The sequence below is a fragment of the Aulonocara stuartgranti genome (assembly GCF_965226115.1).
Source record: "Aulonocara stuartgranti genome assembly, chromosome: 23".
NCBI lineage: Eukaryota > Metazoa > Chordata > Actinopteri > Cichliformes > Cichlidae > Aulonocara > Aulonocara stuartgranti.
Genome location: NC_138958.1, coordinates 46,769,478 through 46,795,065, shown reverse-complemented (window position 1 = coordinate 46,795,065; position 25,588 = coordinate 46,769,478). Strand labels below are relative to the sequence as shown.

The 25,588-nt window shown below is 43.2% G+C and overlaps 1 protein-coding gene and 1 long non-coding RNA gene across 2 annotated transcripts in view; one reads left to right on the top strand and one right to left on the bottom strand.

Annotated features, from left to right (window-relative positions):
* Positions 1-2,809, bottom strand: part of LOC309701530 (NACHT, LRR and PYD domains-containing protein 12-like) — a 121,404-nt gene extending 118,595 nt beyond the window's left edge. Inside the window, exons 1-3 of the mRNA XM_082525782.1 lie at positions 2,581-2,809; positions 2,121-2,171; positions 164-298 (exon numbers count right to left, since the gene is read on the bottom strand). Coding sequence (XP_082381908.1) covers positions 164-298; positions 2,121-2,171; positions 2,581-2,690 — 296 coding nt within the window. The 5' untranslated portion in view covers positions 2,691-2,809. The remainder of the gene's footprint in view (positions 1-163; positions 299-2,120; positions 2,172-2,580) is intronic.
* A 20,893-nt stretch (positions 2,810-23,702) lies between these two features.
* Positions 23,703-25,331, top strand: LOC309701553. Its single transcript, XR_014275091.1, has 4 exons — positions 23,703-24,047; positions 24,302-24,409; positions 24,515-24,636; positions 24,779-25,331. It is a non-coding gene; the product is annotated as an uncharacterized lncRNA (long non-coding RNA).
* Positions 25,332-25,588: the final 257 nt, after the last annotated feature.

The following is a 25,588-nucleotide window of genomic DNA, read 5'->3' as shown; positions in this document are numbered from 1 at the left end:
GTTCACAGCAACAGAGAAGAAATCATTACCTTGGATTGCATCACTACTACGATTGATACTAGCATTATCGTACCCGGACCACCATTAGGAATCATTTATGATGTCACTGGTAGAACACATTTATAGAAACAACCTTTGAACTCTGACTTAGCAGCTCTCTTACATGGTCAGCTGAGCTCCATGATTGAAGTTCACTGTTGCTGCAGGTTCATGACTGAAATATGGAGGATATATTTCTTTGGACCAGTCACTCCTCACAGACACACAGCTGGATGCTGGAGACTGTGACCTCTGACCTCTGCAAACACAACCACATTGCATTCATTTCACATCAATTAGTACACCACAAAAGGCATGCAAGAAACACAGTATGAAGGCAAACTTCTGGCTTCAATAACATTCAACAGGTCAGGTGGAAACTTTTCTCAGATTTGATTCATGTTTTTATAGAACGATCCAGCTAAAAGAAATATACCATTAGGTCAGGGGTCAGCAACCTTCAGGACCCAAAGAGCCATTTGGAGCCAGTTTCCCACGCAAAAGAAAACACTGGGAGCCACAAATACTTTTTGACATCTAGAATGAAGATAACACTGTATATACTGTTTTTTACCTTTATGCTTTGTATGAACAACTAAGGTGTGTTGCTTATGAAATCCATGAAGTGCTACAGAGAAAATTACATGTTATTTATGTAATGAACACATTTGAACTCTTAAAGAAATATAACCAAAGGAAAGACACCCAGCTGAACTAAAATGATGTAGCAAACAAAAACTGCTGTGAGCCGCCACCCTTATATCTCCTTTGGGCTTTTGGAGCCTTGACCTGACTTTTAAAAATAATTGGAAAAAAAGCTCTATGCTGCTGAAAGATGAAAAATAGATATTTGCAAAATTCTGCCTAAATATGTATTTTACCTGGTTAATGTGTGTGGCGGGGCGTGGTCTGCAGCGCCGCTGCAGGGCAGGCGGACGCACCTGAGCGGCACCCGCAATCACGCCTCGCCGCCTTAACGTCTGTGCTGTTGTGTTGGTGTGTGTCGGGCTGTGAGCTGCAAAGCTACAGCCGGCTGTGTGCGTACAGCAACCGTGTGTGAAAAGTGGTCAATAAAGAGATGCTGAAAAGCGAGTTCATGCAAACATCGTCGGGTCTGCCGTGATATGTTTACAACGGGACTTCTGCTCCTGAACCTCTGCGCACAGCGTCTGCAGGTCGGGGCTGTACGAAGTCACTTTCATCTTTACAGGACTGTAAGCTGTCGTCTGTGAGGCGTGAGCGGTGTTTGTTTTTAACATAGTTCACGGTGGAGAACAGCTGCTGACATAATGTGGATCCGAAGATCCATAATTGGCCTTCCTGGGGCTGAAAGTCTCGATAAATGCACGGCGTTTCGGCGGGTACACCGGCTTCCACGAGTGTGACGCTTATTTGAACGATGAAAAAATAATAAAATATAATTTTCTTTTTATATTTCAATATCACAATAATCTTCCAATTTAGAACTACAAGTTAAAAAAGAACATAAATAAAATACACTTCAGCTAAATACTTCTAATTTATTTTCCCAAACCACGAGGAGCCGCACTGTAAGGACTAAAGAGCCGCAGGTTGCCGACCCCTGCATTAGTGTTAGTCAATGTTGCAACTGAACTGAAAAACAAAAGATTTTGGTCAGGTCCAAAGAAACAAAGTCACTATTAATACAACACAACCCCCCCAAAAAGAGCCATGTAGACCCCGGGCTCTATGGGTCTTGTGCTCGGAGCTTGTTCCTGTGCTGCCATGATTAGTGCCTCTGTGCTGTCTTTCAGTCCAGCTTTGTTCAGCCACTGGTAGGATTTCTGGATGTCAGCCACTTCCTCTGCCTGCTGGTGGTGCAAACTGTGTTGTTCTGAGTTTCATTGGACGTCTTTGTCCAAAGCACCAGACAAAGGGCAAAGTAGATGCATTTGCATCAGCAGGAAAATACACCCCAAACTAGCATCATCATTATACAACTTTAACAACTGCCACTAAATGATACTTCATACACAGACCAGTGTTAGGTTAAGTTATGATGTCACTGGCAGAACATTTATAGAAACAACCTTTGAACTCTGAGTCAGCAGCTCTCTTACATGGTCAGCTGAGCTCCATGATTGAAGAACATTGTTGCTGCAGGTTCATTACTGAATTGTGGAGGTCTGTTTCTGGACCAGTCACTCCTCACAGACACACAGCTGGATACTGGAGACTGTGACCTCTGACCTCTGCAAACACAAACATCAATAACTGATCAGTTCTCTCTGACACCCATATGATCAGCTGATCCCTCTGTGATATTGTGTCTGCCTCATAACGCTGACAGGTCAGCCAATCATCAGCCAGTTTTTCTGTCTCTGAATGAACTCAGTTTGTTCTCAGCTCTTCTCTCTGATTCTGCTGCACTGACTTCACTTAAACTTTCAGAGTTCAGATCTTAGCAAGAAAACAAGTCAATAAAAATCAAACTCAGATCAAACAGTTTGAACCAATCACAGATCAATGATTCTGTCATGGTTATGTTGAAATGACTAATAAAGTTAGTAGTGTTCTTACATTATTGCTGCAGGTCCATGACTGTAAGGTGGAGGTGTTTGTGTAACCCCGTCACTCCTCACAGACACACAGCTGGATGCTGCAGATGCTGCTCCGTCCTCTTCCTCCATCTTCTTGATGTCAGGGTGGAGTTAGTCTGAGAGGTAAACACACACACTCAGAGGTGCTGTTGTACTGGAAGCATCACACTGACGGCTTTCTAATGTTGGAGCTTTGGCCCTAAAGTCCAAACCAGTTATTTTAGAGGCTCAAAGTCTTTAAAAAAACACCAAAACCATCACATTATTTAATAAGTACATGATCAGGTGGATGAAGGAACTCAGTGTGTTTGGGATCATCATCATGGTGAGGAGCCCACATGTTACGGCTCCTTTGGAGAGAAGCTGAGGATCACTGCAGGAAGTGAGCTCATGAAACCAAACTGCTGTTTGTGAGCAGCATGACTCTGTTATTGGACCTGGGGCCCGTTCTTCGTACCGCGCTAAGTGAGTTAGCTGGATTAGATTGTTGACGATTTCGCGTGATCTTGGATCGCTCGGTTCCCCGAAGCTCATCCGGGACTTGCTGTCATAGCAACAGAGCCGTAAGCGTAAACCTGCTCGGGAGCAGGTTTACTTTATGTAAACAGGATTAGATCGCGGCCACGCAGGTATGTCCGCTTCATTTATACGAAAGCAACAGCGATATTCCACCACTGTTTCACCATAAATAAATAACATCAATGTAACTAAAGATAATGCAGCACCTGATCCATTCATTGATTTCACACAGGTCATTTCCTAAAAAAGGGAAATGTACTATTAACATTCTATTACATGTATGTGATTATTACAGATGTAATTCATATTTCAGAGTAGTAATTGTAAATTACTTCGTGTAATCAAGATGAGAGACCATGGCTATAAAAGCGAAGGTGGATTTGGGAAGTCTGTCGCAGTCATATCCTGTCCGTATACCCGAGCCACCCATTGCGGAAGGTGCAAGATTGATAAGGAGAGTCCTCAGAATTCAGCGTATATTGCGGGACAGACAGGATCCTTTAGCTCAGCGCGACAGTGTGCTCATAGAGAGATATCGATTTTCCCGTGAGGATATTATTTACTTAACCAACTTGTTGACGAGGGGGTGCAGGACCACCACCTGTCTTTTTTGCTCTGCCCTTTTCTTGGTTGCTGTTATGAACGAACAAACAGATTATTCCAGGGTCTCTTTCCAAGAGACGAAAAGCAATATAAGTGATAAATATTACCATTCTGTAGAATATTCTTATATTTCACTTTTACCTGTTCCCATGTTCTAGTGGGTCCTGTTGTGGCTCTAATGTGTAAGGGGATATAATATAACAATATAATATAATGTAATATAATATTGGATAATATAGTGTAATATAATAAATCTATAAATAAATAATAAAGTGACTGAATAGTGGCATTGTAAAGCACTTTGGGTGCCTTGAAAAGCGCTATATCAATCCACTCCATTATTATTGTTATTATTAAATTACTTACGAGTTTGATTAGTCAGCAACTTCCTGCCAGCCCTCTCTCCTTGCTTTTGCAGCCTTTGCAGTGTTCTCTTGCGTTTTAATTAAACTCTGAAACTCCTGAAATCCCTCAATCATGAGTTCTTGCTCTGCTGCCGGAAAATACCGAGCGCGCCCCTTCGACATTTTCGCCGACCAATCAGCGGGTTGCCGATCAATGTTTCTACTATCGATGCGTAGCCCCTTTTACGACACCCAGTGATGTCACATTACTGCGTCCAGCTGTACTAATCGTCAACAGCAGGTGTGTTCGGGGAACCGGATTAGCGAGCTCACGGTTAGCGCGATGGTTTGGTCTTGGATGTGTCATTTGATCTTGGATGTAGTAAGCGACGTACGAAGAACGGGCCCCTGCTCTGTGTTCTACATATGATCAATACTTCAAATATCTGTAAACATCTCATCTTATATTTGTTGCACTTGGTCACATCTGTGTTTAAAAGTAGATTTTTAATGTCACTGAGAGTTCTTTTCTACCTTTATTGATTTATTTTGGAATAAATTAAATATAAAGGTGCCAAAAACTGCCTGCAGCTTCTGCTCTGTGACAGGAAACTACTGTCAGGCTCAAAATGACTTCAGATTATTCATCACAGAGTGTTTATAGATCACAGGACACGTTACAGTTTTACTGTTAATGTTTTAGTTTAAAAGAATGACGTGATAAGATCTTACTGTGAATCTGCGCGCTCATTGGCTAATACCCTGAGACTGACAGGTGGTTATCCAATCAGCGTGCGGCCTCACGGACATAAAACTCTTAAAGTTTGTTTCTGAAGGGATTTTCAGATAAGACCAGGGGCCCGTTCTTCGTACCTCGCTAAGTAGGTTAGCCGGATTAGATTGTTGACGATTTCGCGTGATCCTGGATCAGTCGGTTCCCCGAAGCTCATCCGGGACTTGCTGTCATAGCAACAGAGCCGTAAGCGTAAACCTGCTCGGGAGCAGGTTTACTTTATGTAAACAGGATTAGATCGCGGCCACGCAGGTATGTCCGCTTCATTTATACGAAAGCAACAGCGATATTCCACCACTGTTTCACCATAAATAAATAACATCAATGTAACTAAAGATAATGCAGCACTTGATCCTTTTATTGATGTCACACAGATACATACAGGTCATTTCCTAAAAAAGGGAAATGAACTATTAACATTCTATTACATGTATGTGATTATTACAGATGTAATTCATATTTCAGAGTAGTAATTGTAAATTACTTCGTGTAATCAAGATGAGAGACCACGGCTATAAAAGCGAAGGTGGATTTGGGAAGCCTGTCGCAGCCATGTCCTGTCCGTATACGCGAGCCACCCATTGCGGAAGGTGCAAGATTGATAAGGAGAGTCCTCAGAATCCAGCGTATATTGCGGGACAGACAGGATCCTTTAGCTCAGCGCGACAGTGTGCTCATAGAGAGATATCGATATTCCCGTGAGGGTATTATTTACTTAACCAACTTGTTGACGAGGGGGTGCAGGACCACCACCTGTCTTTTTTTCCTCTGCCCTTTTCTTGGTTGCTGTTATGAACAAACTAACAGAGTATTACAGGCCAGTATTACCTTGCCAAGAGACGAAAAGCAATCTAAGAGATAAATATTACCATTCTGTAGAATACTCCTGTATTCCACTTTTACTTGTTCCCATGTTCTTGTGGGTCCTGTTGTGGCTCTAATGTGAAAGGGGATATAATATAACATATTATAATATAATATAATGCCATATGATATTGGACAATATAGTGTCATATGATAAATCTACCCTACCGCCTACTGGTGTTGGCCAGAGGGGCCGATGGCGCGATATGGCAGCCTGGCTACAACCGTAGCTGCCTCCACCAGTGTGTGAATGTGGGAGTGAATGAATAGTGGTATCGTAAAGCGCTTTGGGTGCCTTGGAAAGCGCTATATAAATCCAATCCATTATTATTATTATTATTAAATTACCTACGAGTTTGATTTGTCAGCAACTTTCTGCCAGCCCTCTCTCCTTGCTTTTGCAGCCTTTGCAGTGTTCTCTTGCGTTTTAATTAAACTCTGAAACTCCTGAAATCCCTCACTCATGAGTTCTTGCTCTGCTGCCGGAAAATACCGAGCACGCCCCTTCGACATTTTCGCCGACCAATCAGCGGGTTGCCGATCAATGTTTCTACTATCGATGCGTAGCCCCTTTTACGACACCCAGTGATGTCACATTCCTGCGTCCAGCTGTAGTAATCGTCAACAGCAGGTGTGTTCGGGGAACCGGATTAGCGAGCTCACGGTTAGCGCGATGGTTTGGTCTTGGATGTGTCATTTGATCTTGGATGTAGTAAGCGACGTACGAAGAACGGGCCCCTGCTCTGTGTTCTACATATGATCAATACTTCAAATATCTGTAAACATCTCATCTTATATTTGTTGCACTTGGTCACATCTGTGTTTAAAAGTAGATTTTTAATGTCACTGAGAGTTCTTTTCTACCTTTATTGATTTATTTTGGAATAAATTAAATATAAAGGTGCCAAAAACTGCCTGCAGCTTCTGCTCTGTGACAGGAAACTACTGTCAGGCTCAAAATGACTTCAGATTATTCATCACAGAGTGTTTATGGATCACAGGACACGTTACAGTTTTACTGTTAATGTTTTAGTTTAAAAGAATGACGTGATAAGATCTTACTGTGAATCTGCGCGCTCATTGGCTAATACCCTGAGACTGACAGGTGGTTATCCAATCAGCGTGCGGCCTCACACGGACATAAAACTCTTAAAGTTTGTTTCTGAAGGGATTTTCAGATCAGACCTGATGTTTCTGCCTGCAGCCTGTTTACCAATATAATCAATATCAGACATCAGAGCAACAGAAACCTCGGTGATCAGGACGCCGGGACTGAGAACAGGAAGTGGCTCAAACGTCGCACTTTCATAAAGTGAACTACACTCACAGAGTTTCTGTCGCCATTTTAGTTTTAAAAACACGTCGTGATAAGGGCGGGTCTTACTGTGAACCGGCACGCTCATTGGCTAATAACTTGAGATTGACAAGTCGTTATCCAATGAGCGCGCGGCTTCTCCCAACATAAAGTAGTTTCCTTTGAAAAACCAAAGTCTGATTATTTTTGCCTCCACTGACGGAGCCTGTTGTTCCCGCCACAGAGACACAGTAATGTCAGAGCGGTGTTAACACTCACCTGCCTCAGCACAGCTCTCACTCTCCTCCTGCTCTCTCAGCTAAACTCACTTCCTCTCTACTTACAGGAAACCAGCGCTCAGAGGAGCCGACCGGCCTCACGTTTCACCCACAGACACGAACAGCGTGGAATTATTTTATGTCATAAGAAGAAACATATTCATGTTAACACTCACCTGCCTCAGCTCCACCTTCCTCCTCCTGCTGCTCTGAACGGAGGATCAACACTTTCACTTTCAAGGTTCAAGGTTCAAGGTTCTTTATTTGCCACATGCATAGTTATATAAGTATAACACACAGTGAAATGTAGCCTGACACGCTCCTCAACATGTGCAAAAATTGGGGGGGGTAGAGGAAGAACATTATATATATATATATTGGGTGAATGTACAGTAGTAGCAGCAAGCAGGTGAATTCTGTACATTAATATGAATAGACATCTGACTATTTTACAGGATAGACAATATAAACATATTTAAAATTAAAGGAATTTGAAATGTACATTGTTTCACTGCTCCTCCCTAAACACAGAGGATGCTGGGACTTGTAGTTTTTACCTTGTGTGATATTTATGGCTGTGACACTAAATCACAGCATGAAAACTTCCTGCAAATATGTCACAGGCGATAAAAGTTTCACATTAAAGGTGAAGTTATTTTTCTGTCTCATGTTCAATAAACAGTGAGCTGGGAAAACTGAAGAACAGACTTCAGACGTTCCCTGCAGAGTTTCTGCTGCTCGGTCATCTGCATGTTGCTGAGACTGAGCTGATGATGAAGCTGTGATGGGTTTATGGCACGTTTGGTTCTGGAGAAGAGTTTTACTGTCGGTGCAGGTGAAATGATCAGAGGTTACAGCCTCTGGTTAAAGTGGAGGCAGCGATCAGGACGGCTGAGCAGCAGAGGTCTCGAGGGTCCTAAAGTGTAAAAGCATCAGTGTTAGTAACACAAAGATCACAGAATGGGATCATCCACACAACACTAACATCTAAATCCACGGCAGGAACTCTTCCAGTGTCCTGAAAAATCTGTGTGCACGATGCTGAGATTAAAATCTGTCTGCTCATCTTAATGCAATATTTACTAAAGTCTGGTAGAAGTTTTACTGATTTCCAGTCCACTTAGCAGACGTGTGGATAGGTGCTGGGTTGTAGAGCAGACTGAAAGCTTTAAGTTCATCCTCTGATTAAAAACTCAGACCCACAGATACAGGAAGTATAACCCTGGTGTAAGACAGGAAACAGCAACACGGCAGCCATCTTTTTCCTCCCATGCTGACCAGTGTCCCAGCAGAAGCTGGGGTTTGTTAGATCCTGTTCGATCCAGAGGAAACAGGCTAAAAGAGTCGATCAGGGGGGATCATGGTTTTATTATGTGCTCGTTATGATTGAAGCTCTGGTTGTGTGTTAGAGACAGAACCTGCAGATTCCTCCACTCTGCCTCCTCCTCTGCAGGAATCAGCCTCTTGGCTGGTTTTATTCACCAACGTGAATAAAACCATCAAACTAATCCAAGTTCATTGTGAAATGCCTGAAAATGGAGGAATAAATCTGTCAGTTACCGTATAAAGTTTGAGTTTGTCAGTGTTTTACACGGAGACGGTCGTCAGATGTTGAATGTTTAGCATGAATGTTCCACATCTGGAGAAACCTTCAAGATTAAAGCCAGTGAAAAGTGAAGAGTTTCTGCAGCAGCCGCACTTCCTGCAAATCTGTTCTTTCAAAATAAAGTGAAGAGTCTAAAATTATATTCACGACAGGTTTAAAGGTGAAGGTGGTCACATGGTTTTAGTGGAATGCCTACGTGGGCGCGTCTGAGTGATTTTGATTCAGATTCGTGCAGCGTGGAGCAGTAAACACTTGTTTTTGTTCATCTGGACTCGTGAATGATTCCAGTTAGCACATTTCCAGCCAATGAAACGTAACTACAGATGAAGACAAACACATTTAAGCTGCCTGACTCTCGAGTGTGCACAGCAAAATCTCCAGTGTTAAATTAACACTGGAGAGTGTCTATATGGGTCCACACCTCTGAGTGTTAAATACAACACTGTTGAGTGTTAAATTAACACTTTTGACAGTGTTATATGTTTAAAAGTAACCTAGTCAGTTTTGAAGATTAACAAGATAAGAGATAAGATAAGATAAGATAAGATAAGATAGAACTTTATTAATCCCTCGGGTGGGTTCCTCTGGGAAATTCGATTTCCAAAAAAAGCACAGCAACGACCGAAGTTACAGTTACAGAATTGTTATATATATATATAAATATATATACACACACACACACACACACACACACACACACACACACACACACACACACATATATAAATACAGAAACAAATATAAATAAAATATACAAAGGGGATAAATAGAATAAATAGGAATAAAAAATAAAAATACAAGTGAATTGCACATTTCAAGTCTTGAGTCTATTGCACTGTTGACTATTTACAAAAAGTATTGCACAAGGTATTGTACAGTGAGGTGAAGAGGCACTACAGCTTAGTTGTTCCCCCCTCCTTTGTCCTCCTGTTTCCCCTCCCTCTCCCCTCCAGAGAGGAGTTAAACAGTCTGATGGCGTGTGGGACAAAGGAGTTTTTAAGTCTGTTAGTTCTTGTCTTGGGGAGAAGCAACCTGTCACTGAACAGACTCTTCTGGTTGTTAATGGCCGTGTGCAGAGGATGCCTGGCATTGTCCATAATGTCCATCAGTTTCTTTAATGTCCTTTTCTCTGCCACTGTCACCAGTGTCCAGCTTCATGCCGACCACAGAGCTAGCCCTCCTGATCAATTTCTCCAGCCTGGAGAAATGGCTAACACTGAGCAGTGCTGATTTTCTAACACTGGAAAATAACTCAAAATGTTATGTAACCTGGACGTGTGTCCCTCTATCTATAAAGAGATGATCTATACTGCTCGCCCAAGTGCAATGTCTACAATATCCGAATCTAGGTTTGGGAAGGAGATTGGCGGTAGCAACTCTGTAAGAGCAATGAGACTTCCAACCCACATAACACGCACGACCACAGGTTTATGAAACAAAGTTTGCTTTATATATTTCCTTTTGGATCAGTTCCCTTTGCTCATCCTCAATGTAGGGATACCTTCAAATGCAGTAACCATCTCAAATGCATCACAAAAATAATTGAAACAATCAAAATAGATGCAAGACAAGAAACACAATATTTCAACACCCCAAAGAAAAGGAAAAAAGAAAAGAAAATAGCACGTGAGTGTCCAGTTCCTTATGGTGTCAGTTTATTCAGTTACCCACTGTCCTGGGTTAAGAACTGAAAACGACCTGAATCTCAGGCGGAGAAAAAGTAGCAAAGAAAATGATAAGGTATCTCTCAGGTGGGCTTCCTTTTGTTTTTTTCCCTACCGCCCTCCTGGTACGGCAGGCATCAACGTGTCGGCGTCCTGACACAGAGAAGGCCTCCACAGCAGCAACAGTGTCTTAGACCCACGATACCAGCTCCTCACTTGGCACCCATGGAACTGTACCTCAAAAAAAAAAAACAGTCTGCACACAAATATGCAGAATGTTAGATGTCCACATTCCTTAAATGTCCTTGTTCCTAATGTCCTTGGTTCTTTTGAAATATTAAAATAAATTTGCATCTTGTGACACATTAAAAGTAAATACACCGTATTACTGTGCATCACCCGCAGTTACAGTAACAGCACAGCTATTGCACGTGAACTGCGCATAACCACTTAGCTGGCCGCGGCTGAACTAGCAGGCCCAAGAAAGTAAAAACATTAGACACTCATAATAAACAAAACTGTCACAACATTGCAATACTATGAAAACACATCTTAAACATCATTAAACACATTTACTACTATTCTGACTGGTTAGTTATTTTTTCCAGTGCATTGAACTGCAATAGCGGTGCTAAGTGAGCTAGGCTAACTCACCAGAATAGTTCAAAAAAGTTCGAAGAAATACTCCGGCTCCTTTCAGGTAGGTACCCGTCTGTGGTTCACCGCTAACGACAGCTCTCTCACAAATGTTAATTAAACCTCTTTCCTCTCTTTCAACGGGAAAAAACCGTGCTCCGCGGCAGCATGGAGTTTTTCCTTGCCGTCCTTTTTCCTCTACACCACACCTTCACGCGCACGGAGCCGCAGACGGTGCCTTCAGGGCAAGCCCGGAAATTAAACTATCAGACAAGGACTACGATGCATTCAAAGAACCCTGTACTTCTGATTGCTGTAAATCTTACCAGGGTTACATTCTCCCCCTCTAGACTGCATGAGTCCCAGCATGCATACCTGCCCCTACCGGTACAGACACATGTGAAATAGCAGCCCCTAAAGCCTGAAAGAATGAACTAATGGCCAAGGTTAAAGGCTCCCCCAGCTCATCGTAGGTGAGTTTCCGAGGCGGACGTCTCTCCCTAGTAGAACGCCGGACACTTGCGTTCTCGGACTCTTGACTCTCAGATACTACATTGTCAGTGTCTGCAACTACAGGGTCTGTGGTGATGAGATCTGTGTTCTCTTCATCAGGTGAGATTTGTGTCACATCAGGTTCAGGAATATCAATGACAATATGGTCCGGAGTCCTACAGTGTGAAGTAGGATGTGTAACTGAACCACTATTCTCAGAGCTAACATAAGGAGTTCCTGGTTGAAGTTCGTGAGTAGGTCTTTCAGGTAAGTGTGCGGAACTTTGGGGCACAAAAGAAGGGGTGTCTGGGTTTAATACCCTGGAATCTGGCTGAGGCTCATTGAAGCCTCCTTCCCTCTGCAGGAAAGGACCCTTCGTGATGATTTCTGGCATCCATGTATTAGGATACAGTTCATCTTCATCACTGTACGACTCGTCCTCCTGACAATCAGTGTCCCCTTGCACGCCTTTTGTTGTTTTGCCCCTCAGTCTCATTTTCCTCGATGCGTCAGTGGAAGAACTTTGCTCTCTGATCTCAGTTACAGGTAGGAACCCGCACGGCAAAAGAAGGTCTCTATGCAACGTACGGTGTGGCCCCTCCCCTGTCTCAGGTTTGACTACATAAACAGGACTGTCGCTAATCCGTCTGACAACAACATGGATTTTCTGTTCCCACCGATCTGCCAGTTTGTGTTTCCCCCTGATATTCACGTTTCTCACTAAGACCCTATCCCCTTCTAAGAGTTCAGCTGCCCTGACCTCCCTGTCAAACCTAGCCTTGTTCTTCTCTCCCATCTTCTTGGCATTTTTAGCAGCTAATGAGTAGCTCTCCTGTAGGCGTTGACGAAGGCCCTTGACATACTCTGAGTGGGTCTTGTGACTTGCCATATCAGGTTGGATTCCCAGGACAAGATCAATCGGCAGTCTGGGCTGCCTACCAAACATTAGTTCGTAAGGCGAATAGCCTGTTGTACTGTTTCTCGTGAAATTGTATGCGTGGACCAGAGGTTTGACAAAATCTCTCCAATGATATTTGTCTCTTTCTTCCAGGGTCCCTAGCATACCAAGGAGGGTCCGGTTAAATCGTTCCACTGGGTTTCCCCGGGGATGGTACGGGGTGGTACGAACTTTGTCTGCTCCAATCAGTGTGCAGAGTTCTCTGATCGTCTTAGACTCAAAGTCCCTGCCCTGGTCGCTGAGCAGACGACTGGGGAACCCGTAGTGAACAATAAAGTTCTCCCATAAAGCCTTCGCAACAGTTCTGGCTTTCTGATCCCTAGTCGGCACCGCCACAGCAAATTTTGTAAAGTGGTCGGTGATGACTAAAATGTTTCTCGTGTCTCTATCATCCGGCTCAAGGGATAGATAATCCATACAAAGAAGTTCAAGTGGATAAGTAGCAGAAATGTTTTCCAAAGGCGCGGCCCTCTGAGGCACAGCCTTCCGCCTGAAACAGCGTTCGCACTTTTTGCACTTCTCCTCGATGTCTCTGGCCATTCTCGGCCAGTAGAACCTGGCACGAGCAAGCTGAAGTGCACGCTCAGAACCGAGATGGCCAACATCATCATGCACTCCTTGCAGTGCCCTCTCTCTGAACTGTTCGGGTAAGACCAACTGATACACCAGTTCGCCTCGCTCAGACCACTTCCTGTACAGGACACCATCCCTGAGTTCAAGTTTTTTCCACTCCCTAAAAAGAAGTTTGACATCGGGATGTTCAAGGTTTGTCTCTCTGAAACTGGGTTTTACAGCTCTCCTCACAAAGGTGATGACACGTGAGAGAGACGGATCATTATTTTGAGCATTACACCAGTCAGAGTTAGCCATGGATGGTAAAGTGTCCTCATCGAAAACATCAGGCACTACAGAAGGGTCGACAACAAGAGACTCCGCAATGACAGGCTGCTCTGAATGAGGGTGACGTTCATCTTTAACCATCACAAGATGACGTTGACATAATGCAGAGAACACCTCATGATCCATGTCATCTCCTGCTTCCATGAACCGTTTTTTCATGTCCTCTATTCTCTCTCTTTCTTTAGTGAAAGCTTCATCCTCAAGAGGCGGACCTTGAGGCCGCCGGGATAACCCATCTGCATCGCGGTTGGCCTGCCCTGCTCTGTACTTGATGGTAAACTGGTAAGTAGAAAGAGCGGCTAACCAGCGATGACCAGCAGCATCTAACTTCGCAGATGTCAAGACGTATGTGAGGGGGTTGTTGTCGGTAAGCACAGTGAAACTTGACCCATAAAGGAAATCACTGAACTTTTCACAAACGGCCCACTTTAAGGCCAAGAATTCGAGTTTGTGCGTAGGGTAGTTTCTCTCGCTCTTGGAAAGACCTCGACTGGCATACGCGACAACTCTGAGCTTCCCCTCCTGCTCTTGATAGAGCGCTGCCCCCAATCCATCGCGACAAGCGTCAGTATGTACAACATATGGTAGTTGTGGATTCGCAAAAGCAAGGATGGGCGCAGACGTCAGTTTCTTGATCAGGGTTCTGAATGCACTCTCACACTCCGAAGTCCACTCCTCACCGAGCGGTGCATTAGGGCTCACAAGAGTCGTGAAGCGTTCCCTCTTGTACACTTTGCCCCTTTTCTTTGGTGGATAGTAGCCTGCTGTCAGGCTATTAAGAGGTTTGGCTATCTGGGAATATCCTTCGACAAACCGCCGATAATACCCAGCGAAGCCTAAGAAACATTTAAGCTCTTTCCTATTTGAAGGACGAGGCCAGTCTCTCAAGGCGGATATCTTGTCAGGGTCAGTATGAACTCCTCGTGCATCCACGACATGACCAAGATACTTTACTGACGTCTTAAAGAAGTGACATTTCTCCGGAGAAAGCTTTAGACCGAAATCTTTAAGACGGTTCAGCACCTTCATGAGTCGTGCTTCATGTTCTTCCAATGTGTCTGAAAAGACAATCAAGTCGTCCAGAAACACCAATACCTCATTGAGATGCAAGTCACCGACACACCTTTCCATAAGGCGCTGAAAAGTGCTTGGTGCGTTCGTGACACCCTGAGGCATGCGATTGAATTCAAAGAAGCCGAGGGGACACGTGAAAGCGGTTTTAGGCTTGTCTTCTTCGGCCATCTCAACCTGGTAATAACCAGATTTAAGGTCCATGACGGAGAACCATTTAGCACCGCTAAGGGCAGCAAAGGTCTCCTCAATGTTCGGAAGAGCGTATGCATCTCTGATGGTTCGAGCATTTAGCTTCCTGTAGTCAATGCATAACCTGATAGAACCATTCTTCTTCCGGACCAAGACCACTGGGGATGCAAAAGGGCTCTGTGACTCTTTAATGATTCCTGCATCAAGCAGTTCTTTAAGATGCTCCTTGACTGCCTCCCTGTCACTGGGATGAATAGGCCTTGGCCTCTCCTTAAAAGGAGTCTCGTCATGTAGCCTGATGTGATGTTTCACTGCAGTGGTGTGACCATATGACAGGTCATCCACAGCAAAGACTTCTGGAATAGATCTAAGCTTGGTGGTGATACGATCTTTCCATTGTTCAGATATTGGTGAATCATCAAGATTGAACTCGAGGTTGTCACTGTCAGGCTTATTGTGATGAGAGTCACCTTTCACTGGTCCAAGTGATGTGACCTGCTGAGCTGCACATATTTGAGCAATGATGCATTTTGGCTGCAGCGTAACATCATGGTCACTAAGATTGCGCAGGACGACCGGGACCTTGCAGCTAGACTTAAATGGAATGTCCATCAGAGCAGCTTCAAGGAACACGCCACCTGGCAACCTGTGATGTTCATTGGGTTCAAGCACAAATGTGGTCTGACTGTTCCTTTTCAACCTGACATCACCTGTGATGCAGCACTTTTGTTTTGCAGGGATGGTGATGGGGTTTCCACCATGTAACCTGACAGGATGAGCATGGTTGTTGAGGTCATGGATCTGGGCAATATGCTGGAAGATCACTGCAAAATCTCTAGAGAAGAGTTTGCAAACAACCTCTGGACCATCCTGTTCAAGTACTTGTTCATAAAGTCGTAATAACACATTGGTACCAATCAACAGGGGGGTCCTGCTGTTGAACTGACACTCTGGCACCACAAGTGCTAACACGACTAGCTCCTCTTTCCTGCCAGGAACAGACAGCGGGAAAGTGACACGCGCTTCTATGTAACCAAGATAGGGGACCTGCTGTCCACCTGCTCCTTCGATTTCAAGAAGGGCATGAATTGGATGTATAGGTAAGTGAGACAGATGGTTCCTATGGAAACACTCGGACACTGTTGTAACTTGTGAGCCGGTGTCCATTATGGACTCACACTGCACACCCTCAAGAAAGACAGAAGCCGCACAACGAGGACCTACAAGCCCTGCAGGTATAGATCGCTCTGTGCAACGGTAGGTTTCAGTCATTGTGTGGGTTATGACTTTCTTCTGTGTTCCAGCACCATCAACTGATCTGTTGGGACAGGGGTTATCATCAACTGCAGCTCCTGGACGTCCCACTACAGGAGCTGCTACTAGTTTAAAGTGAATGGGGAAGCAGCCTGCTGAGCTAAAAACTTATCCTGCCTCTCCCGGAGTTCTGCATTTTTCTTGCGAACCAGTGCGGGGTTGGGTTCATTCGAGCAATGAGCAGCAATGTGGTTGTCTTCCCCACACTTAAAACAAAACCACGGCCTCGGCATTCCAGGCACCTTAAGGCCCCTCTTCATGTTACTACTACTGATTGCAAAGCAGTCGGTCTTTTCAGTACTCTCTCTCTGATTTTGTGCTAGTTTTTCAACTTGCTTTGTCAGTTCAGCTATCTTGTTCTCAATATCAGAGGTTTCATCTCGCTTTGCTTTTACCACTAGGGGAGGATTACTATCATGAGTGAGGCTCGGTGGCTTTTTGTTTAGCTTTTCCAACTGTTTAGTTAGCTCGTTTACTTTCTTTTCAAGCTTTGATGTCTCATTCGGCTTTGAGTTAGTCAGTGGGACAGGCTCACAGTCATAAGAGGGCATATCAAAAACATGGTGGGCATACATGTTAGCTTTCGAAGCACCTAAATGCTTTTTCATCCTATCTAGCTTTGTGGAACGGCGGTCTTCCTCAGTCCTCAGCATGAGGAGGAATTCAGGAAATGTTGGTGGATTTCCCTTTTTGCACTCTAACTGTAAGCCGATGATGATGCTCTGATCCCAACAGCCCCTACAAAACTGTCTGAGCAAATGATCATTGGAATTTCCAGCTGAGGCTCCCCCTCTAGAAATTGCTCTTGTGAGGAGGCTATGGAGCCTGTTCAAGTATGCTGATGGCTTCTCTCCACTATCTTGGTTAGAGCCGAGAAATGCCGCAAACAACTCCTCTCCATCCTCCACAACACCAAAAGCAGAGTCAAGTTGAGTGATGTAGATACTTGGTGGTGAAGAGATGCCAAGAGGCTTCACAACATCAGCTGCTGGACTCAGCAAGCTCTCAAGAATCCTTCTCACCTTGTGAGCATCATTCAAGGAAGGATCGTTAAGGAGAAGATCAACTTGGGTGTGCCATGTTTCGTAGTCCACCTCACCATTTGGCCTTGGCATCCGCCCAGAGAAGGTGCGCAACCTTAGTTGTGGGGATGGTGAAGTGGTGGACTCACTTCGGATGACATGCTCCACAATCACTCTCTGGATCTGGGGGGGGTTAAAAACATCCTCACTGATGTGGACTGGGCTCGTTGGTAAACTAGCAGATGCACTATAAACATGTGAGGGCTCTGCAGGCTCATTTTGATCATTATTAGGTGTGTTAGCATTTTGAGCTGCATAGGGCTGTGTAGCATTACTGTGTACGTCATGTGATGTGCCCTGGTTCCCATGCAGTTCCTCCTGAAGCACATTCAAGAAACCTTTCCTGCCACTGCCTGCGACAGACTTTAGTTCGTCCAGGTATCTGCAAGCTATCTCCCTCCCCACCACTTCCTGACAAACATCTCTAATGGTCCTCGCAAACCACATCACAGCTGGGTCCTTTGGACTTGGTACGGTACCCAAAGTAATGGGGTCGATTCTAGAGATAGACCTGTCAGATGCATACTGGACCAGGGCTCTACCCTCTGGTTGTCCTGATTCGTCAGGGATCCTCACTAATTTAGAAATATCTCCATTAACTTTGAACACAGCAGTTATTTCCTCATCTGTGTATTCTGGTCCTATACCTGTTACATACAGGGAGTTTTGACCATTAACCTCAAAACGGTTGCAAATATCCATACCTGACTCGGTGGAACAAATGTCAAAAATCTCAAACGTGCGTAGTGTGGGGTGGAAGATCAGAAAGCTACTATTAACCAATCTCCTGGCTGGCTCGCCACTTTTTATGTAACCTGGACGTGTGTCCCTCTATCTATAAAGAGATGATCTATACTGCTCGCCCAAGTGCAATGTCTACAATATCCGAATCTAGGTTTGGGAAGGAGATTGGCGGTAGCAACTCTGTAAGAGCAATGAGACTTCCAACCCACATAACACGCACGACCACAGGTTTATGAAACAAAGTTTGCTTTATATATTTCCTTTTGGATCAGTTCCCTTTGCTCATCCTCAATGTAGGGATACCTTCAAATGCAGTAACCATCTCAAATGCATCACAAAAATAATTGAAACAATCAAAATAGATGCAAGACAAGAAACACAATATTTCAACACCCCAAAGAAAAGGAAAAAAGAAAAGAAAATAGCACGTGAGTGTCCAGTTCCTTATGGTGTCAGTTTATTCAGTTACCCACTGTCCTGGGTTAAGAACTGAAAACGACCTGAATCTCAGGCGGAGAAAAAGTAGCAAAGAAAATGATAAGGTATCTCTCAGGTGGGCTTCCTTTTGTTTTTTTCCCTACCGCCCTCCTGGTACGGCAGGCATCAACGTGTCGGCGTCCTGACACAGAGAAGGCCTCCACAGCAGCAACAGTGTCTTAGACCCACGATACCAGCTCCTCACTTGGCACCCATGGAACTGTACCTCAAAAAAAAAAAACAGTCTGCACACAAATATGCAGAATGTTAGATGTCCACATTCCTTAAATGTCCTTGTTCCTAATGTCCTTGGTTCTTTTGAAATATTAAAATAAATTTGCATCTTGTGACACATTAAAAGTAAATACACCGTATTACTGTGCATCACCCGCAGTTACAGTAACAGCACAGCTATTGCACGTGAACTGCGCATAACCACTTAGCTGGCCGCGGCTGAACTAGCAGGCCCAAGAAAGTAAAAACATTAGACACTCATAATAAACAAAACTGTCACAACATTGCAATACTATGAAAACACATCTTAAACATCATTAAACACATTTACTACTATTCTGACTGGTTAGTTATTTTTTCCAGTGCATTGAACTGCAATAGCGGTGCTAAGTGAGCTAGGCTAACTCACCAGAATAGTTCAAAAAAGTTCGAAGAAATACTCCGGCTCCTTTCAGGTAGGTACCCGTCTGTGGTTCACCGCTAACGACAGCTCTCTCACAAATGTTAATTAAACCTCTTTCCTCTCTTTCAACGGGAAAAAACCGTGCTCCGCGGCAGCATGGAGTTTTTCCTTGCCGTCCTTTTTCCTCTACACCACACCTTCACGCGCACGGAGCCGCAGACGGTGCCTTCAGGGCAAGCCCGGAAATTAAACTATCAGACAAGGACTACGATGCATTCAAAGAACCCTGTACTTCTGATTGCTGTAAATCTTACCAGGGTTACAGTTAGAAATATTCTACACCCCCCCCCCCCCCCCCTCCCACTGTGAACATGAATTGAATATTCAGAAGACATTTGTTTAAATAGTTCTACAAATCGGAGCTGTTGGTGTGTCCTTGGATTGTGTGGTAATAATATTAGAGCCTGCAATCTTTCTTACTGAATCTCTACTATGAGTCATGTTACCTGAGATTAATTCTATGTTTACCTGTCAGCCTGGACGAATGTGCTGTGTGAAGGAAATTAAATTAAATCAGATCTGAACTGCATACAGTTAAGGAACCTGTTCATATTTGATTGAAATATGAACCAGTGATTTTTTTTGATTGCTGATTCCAAGAGAGTCTTTGTGGAAATCCTGTTTGGCTTTTTGTTATTTTAATTGTCTTTTTCTGTTTTCCAGAACAGTTCTCCACAGTCGCTGTCCACATGGGTCAGTGGGACCAAGAAGCACTCTGCTAATGTGTGGACTCTGACCAGCAACATCCAGCAAGACCCAGACAGCGTTTTCTATCTCCCAGCTGGAGTTTTTGTTTGTCTGTGACTAGGGATGGGTATCGAAAACCGGTTCTTGTGGAGAACCGGTTCCCACTGTTTCAATTCCTTGGAACTGTTTGCCATTTTTGCAAACGATTCCCTTATCAATTCCAGTCGCCCCGAATGACGTCACCACATTGCGGAGCATCATTTACCTGGCAGGAAACACGGCGCCTAAGCGGCTCAAACGCTCAAAAGTTTGATTATACTTTACGAGAACGGATGACAACAGGGGAACTTGCAATACTTGCAAAGTGGATATTTCATTTAAGGGAGGAAACACTACGAATATGCAAAAGCATTTGCTCACAAAAGACGCGATGACCTTAAATGAATCTCGTGAATCTCAACCCAGCAGCAGCAGTAACGTTTGCACGTCCTCTCCCGTTAATGCGGCAGGTAAATAATCAACTAACAGTGCATATTATGTTAGCGCGATCTGCCTTATTACAAAACCTGCTATTACTGTGCATTTAGGTGACCATGATGAGAGAGACAGACAGAGTCTGGCTGGCTCAGGTGCTGGCAGTTGTTGCTGCAGTCTACCGGTGTCCTTTCAGGCCAGGATAGACGAAGCAGTGACTAAGTTTGTGGTAAAAGGTTTGCACCCATTTGCCACAGCAGATGCCCCTGATTTTCGGTAAGTGAATGTGTTTAATTGTAGGCAGGGTGTAATGGAGGAGGTCACTTTAAGAGGGATGGACTTGACCTCCTGACTATGAATGATGTAGATGATAAGGTGCTGACTCTATGAATCCACAATCTCAACAGGGTTGTCCGATAAGAACAGATGGCGTATCCACAAAATCCACTGCCACTCAGGTATCTGCCGTTCACTCATTTATTAACAAGAATCCGAAGCACACATCCATAATGTGAGTGAGGGGATTTAACAGGCTGTAAAATGCTATATGCCGTGTGGTGAGTGATGGTGTGGTTTCTGTTGGAAAGAACATAAAAGTCTTCCATAATTATGTGAACAGAGTGAATTAAATGTGTAATACAACAATACAAACAATACTGGATAGTGGAACATTCAACCAAAATAAGGGCGTGTCAACAAATGCTAATTTTACTATTTACATAAATCCTAACTAGGCACTTTACATCAGAGCTAACATGAGAAATTAGTGACGGTCCCTTAATGACCGCACGGCAGAGGCTGCTTCGCAGTAAACGGCAGTAACAATCGGTAAACAAAGTATGCGCCAAGTAGTGATGGCCCGCTTGAAGCTGACGCTCCGGAGCGTGTGTCGAAAAAAACAACACACTGGTTCAGAAGCACTGTGTCGAGGCTTGCTTCGTTTGGCAAAAGTCACGTGACCAGTGACGTCCGAAGCTTCATTACGCACGTAACTGCTTCGGTACCTGATTCAAACGGATATAAGGAAGTGAATCATCCACGGGATTCGTGGAGTGTGTTGATGGTGACAGATAGCGACGAGGTGATCATTCCACTGACAGATATGGAGCCAGCGAGGAAGAGAGGACGTTCTGGCGTGTGGGAATATTTTGAGTTGATTTTGCTCAATTCATTTTATCTGCCGAAGTGAAAAACTTGAAATGTCCAAAATCATGTTTTCATAATGTAAATATCATTACAGCATATGACTTTAGGAACACTTCCATGTGAATTAAAGCTGATGAAGACTACAACAATGTATTTGACACTATACGTACATTACATTGCTACAGTTTAGAAAATCATTTTGTTTATTGTTTTTAGGTGATAGTCTGCAGGACCCAGGAATACCTGCATATCTACCAGCTTGCAGTGTGGTTCCTGCACTCCACAGCCTCTTCTGTTCCATGCAAGTGGATTTTCTCCAGGGCAGGAGAAACTATTTCTAAGAAAAGAAACAGACTCAGCCAGCGCACAGTAACACTAATCCTCTTTTTAAATGTAAATAACAAAAGGGCTACCTGACATAGATCATGTTTTTACTTTGCAAGTTCTTGATTAGGGATGGGTTTTGATTATCGCCTTTCTGATTACAATCCATGCTAAATTGAATAAAGTGATATTGATTCATTACAATCCTGCGTCGATTTGTAAATTAACGTTATTATGCCTGAAACGCCAGCATCTCAGGTTAAACCTCACAACATGTCGTCAAACACCATACAGCTAAAACAGTAACTGGGAGCAGGTTTACGGATTCTGCATACAAACGTGAACACAGAGCGCGGACCCGACGCGTCAGAATCAGATTTTGATGTGTCGTCGGGTCCGCGCTGTGTTTGCCTCTTTTTTTTCGCTGGCTTCTGCAGCTGCAGGTTTCATAACTCTGTTTACATCTCTAATTAAGTCTCACATGTGTCAGCTTTCTTTTAATAGATACGAAATTATGGATATATACTGCTACATGACCAGAATTGTAATATTTCTGACTGAGGCAAAACTTTCCAGATTCCAATCAAATTGAATCGGATCCTGTATCGAATCAAAAATGATTCTACAAATCAGTGACGATACAGCCGTACTCAGCTCCCTAAGCATTTTCCCTTTCCAGTTCACAATCAATCCCACCCCTAGGTCAAAAATATGTATAGGAATTGGCCTAATCTAATATTTTGTATGAACCTGTCCAGCTGTCCAGTGATTAAACGACAAGTAGATGGAGGCAGGACTTCACAGCAGGGGCATACTCCATAATGTGCTGTGCGTTATCATATGTATATTATATATATTGCTCACTTATTGTATTTACCAACATCAAGGAGTTATGAGCAAAGAAAGGCCACACCATAGTGCATGTTTAAATAGGGAACGTTTATTGATCAAAATGTATTACGCAAATACGCATTAAATTTTTTTCAGCCCCCCAATCGAGAAAACAAAACCAATTACATGTTCAAAGCAACGGAACGGTGGCCCAATATCGGAGAGAACTCCACTCTTGAGTGAGCAGTGATAATTGAGCAGTCCGTTTTATTTTGCAGATTCAAGCTGCTCTTCAAAATTTTCACCACCAGATGTCACCGGAGAGGACTGTGTTGAAAAGCTTCGAGTAATGAACAGTTTTTCAATACAAGCTTCAGTGCTTCGGAAAGCTTCATTTGGCCATCACTACTGACAAGACACTAAGAAACAAAATACTAAACGGTACTGAGACCAAATACTATAACTATGACTGAGGTGGAAATAAACAGGCTAAGACTATGACTAACGTGGAAATAACAGACAAAAACTAGACCTATGACTGAGGTGAGGTAAACAGACGACCCGACAATGACATGCAGAAAACAGAGGGCTTAAATACATACATGAGGTGATCAGGGGAAGTGGAGACACATGGGGGAAACAGCTGACTGACATAAACCTAAATGACAGGACCAGGAGGAGGAAAGCTAAATACAATGAACAAAGAACACATGACACTGTCAGAATAAAACGGGAAATATTAAAACTAGACATGACAACACAACTTAACAGACCTAATACGTGAAGAATAATACAAGAACCCAAAACATAGAAAACCAAGGGAACAATAATAAATAACAGCTTAAACTAAAGCTAGATAGGAAATGACACAAAACTAATCACATATCAAAATGAGACAAATACAAAAATGAACTCAGAGCGCTGGGTCAGAGACCCAGCCTGTGACATTCTTAAAATCTGTAGCAACTTCAAGTCTGTCAGCGTGCTGAGCATGCTCAGAATGTGACAATATATTTTTGTTCAATATTTAATTTCTTTCAGTTGCAATTGTTAAATGAAAAAAAAATAAAAAATATATTCTTATAATTTAGCAAACTAATTTATCAAAAAAATATACATATATCTGTATTAGTTTTAATAAATTAATTTGACACCTGTATTGAAAATACCATATTGTATTCATACAGAATCAGTTTGGTATCATTGTTTGTCTGATTGTTGAAACTAAGAGCTGCTTTGATCTGTTAAGATCTAAAGTATCCAAAGTTGAGCTCTGATGTTTCTTCACCCCTGTGTGTGTGATATGTGATTCCTACATGCTGGCAGAGCAGAGCGGCAGTTTGTGCTCACAGATGGTGACGGTGTGGAGAGACGGTGGTGTTTCCTCAGAAGAACCAGCAGAGTCACTTGCTGACTGATGTTCGTCTGCACTGCACAGAGGAAATCAACTGACCGAGGTTTGTCCAGTGACGTGTTATGAAATGTATATTTTGGTTTTATGCTTACAGTTATGATTTTCTTGACAGAGGCTCTGCAGAGGTCAGACAAAGCAGAGAAAGAATGTGCTTTACATTTTACTGTGATTTATTGAGATATTTGTTGCCTGATGTTCAGCAGGAATGGAGAAATAGAATCAAAGGGAGATGTTTTTGCTGTTTTTGTAATGATGTAAGTAAATCTTCAATATTATTTATTTGCTTGGTTATATTAGGAGTGTTTCTGAGTGAGGGGGGAGGAGTCATCATCCAGGTAAAGTGACGTGGATCAGTGGATACACTTGTCTCCCCTTTAAAGGAGACGATCCAAGTCATCCTTAAATGTTAGTGCTTTCAAATACACAAACATTTTTAAAGGACAAAAATGAACATCCAACTTTGACTGTAATACAAAATAAATCTTTGCATGTGTGTTTTCAAACTCTCAGATGGGCAGCATATCAGTCTTGGACTGTGTAACCTGCCGGAGCAGCACTGAATGACCACCACACATGAGCATGTTCCTGCAACATTCAGCATCTGATCCTTCATCTGTGTGCTTCTGCTTTTGGTAAGTAGAGTTACCCAACTCCAGTAACTCTACACACATGCCATCCATTTCTAACGGCCTGGTTACTTCCTGTCAGTTACTTTAGAAACCATGTGGTCACCTGACCTAACACTGTTTCTTCTTCTTCCCCTTAATGTTCAAGTGTCACATGTCAAACAGCTGGAGAGGAAACTACACCAGTGTACTGGGATGTTTCAGCAACACGTGCCAGATGCTGTTCCTTCATGGTGACATCACCAGAGACAGTCCCGCCCACCTCAGGACCTCGCCATTGATCATGATGATTATAATGATGACAGCGAGCGGAACTAAGACTGTAAAAATCCACGACCAGAATGTTTCTTTCTAATTATGAATGAATACTGAGAGCCTCTTTCTGTGTTTTGTCTGTTTTGGTTGTTTTTTTTACCTCATTTGTTTCTAACAAAGTTCACAAACTCACACAGTTTACATTCTGTATGTCTCCATCTTTACCAGCCACACTCTAACTGCATTTAAGAAAATAATCCTTAGAAATCGTCGTTTTTCTCTTTTGTAATTGATGATAATTCAGTGAATATACTGCGCTGCTTCCTTCTATTGCGTCACACATTGCTTTAAGTTTTTCAGTGTCCAGTTATTTTTTACTGCTGTTTGAATTCTCTGTATGTTTGACCCTGTAGACTGTTTGATGGACTGCTCGTCTTCCTGTTTGTTACCGCCGCCTGTTTTTTAATAAAGATTTGGATTTCTGACTTCAACACAGCCTCTGCGTGTCCTCCCTTTGTGTCCTCTTCCTCTGTGAATGTGCTGCATGTGTCACAGATTCCTTTTATTAACAGCTTTCCCACAGTGAGTTGCATCAGCATTCATTCACAGCACATTTCAGAAGGATTCAGATTAATACAGTGATCTTACAGTCAGAATGATCCTGACAGAGTGCCACTGTAAATTATCTTTCATCAGGTCAATT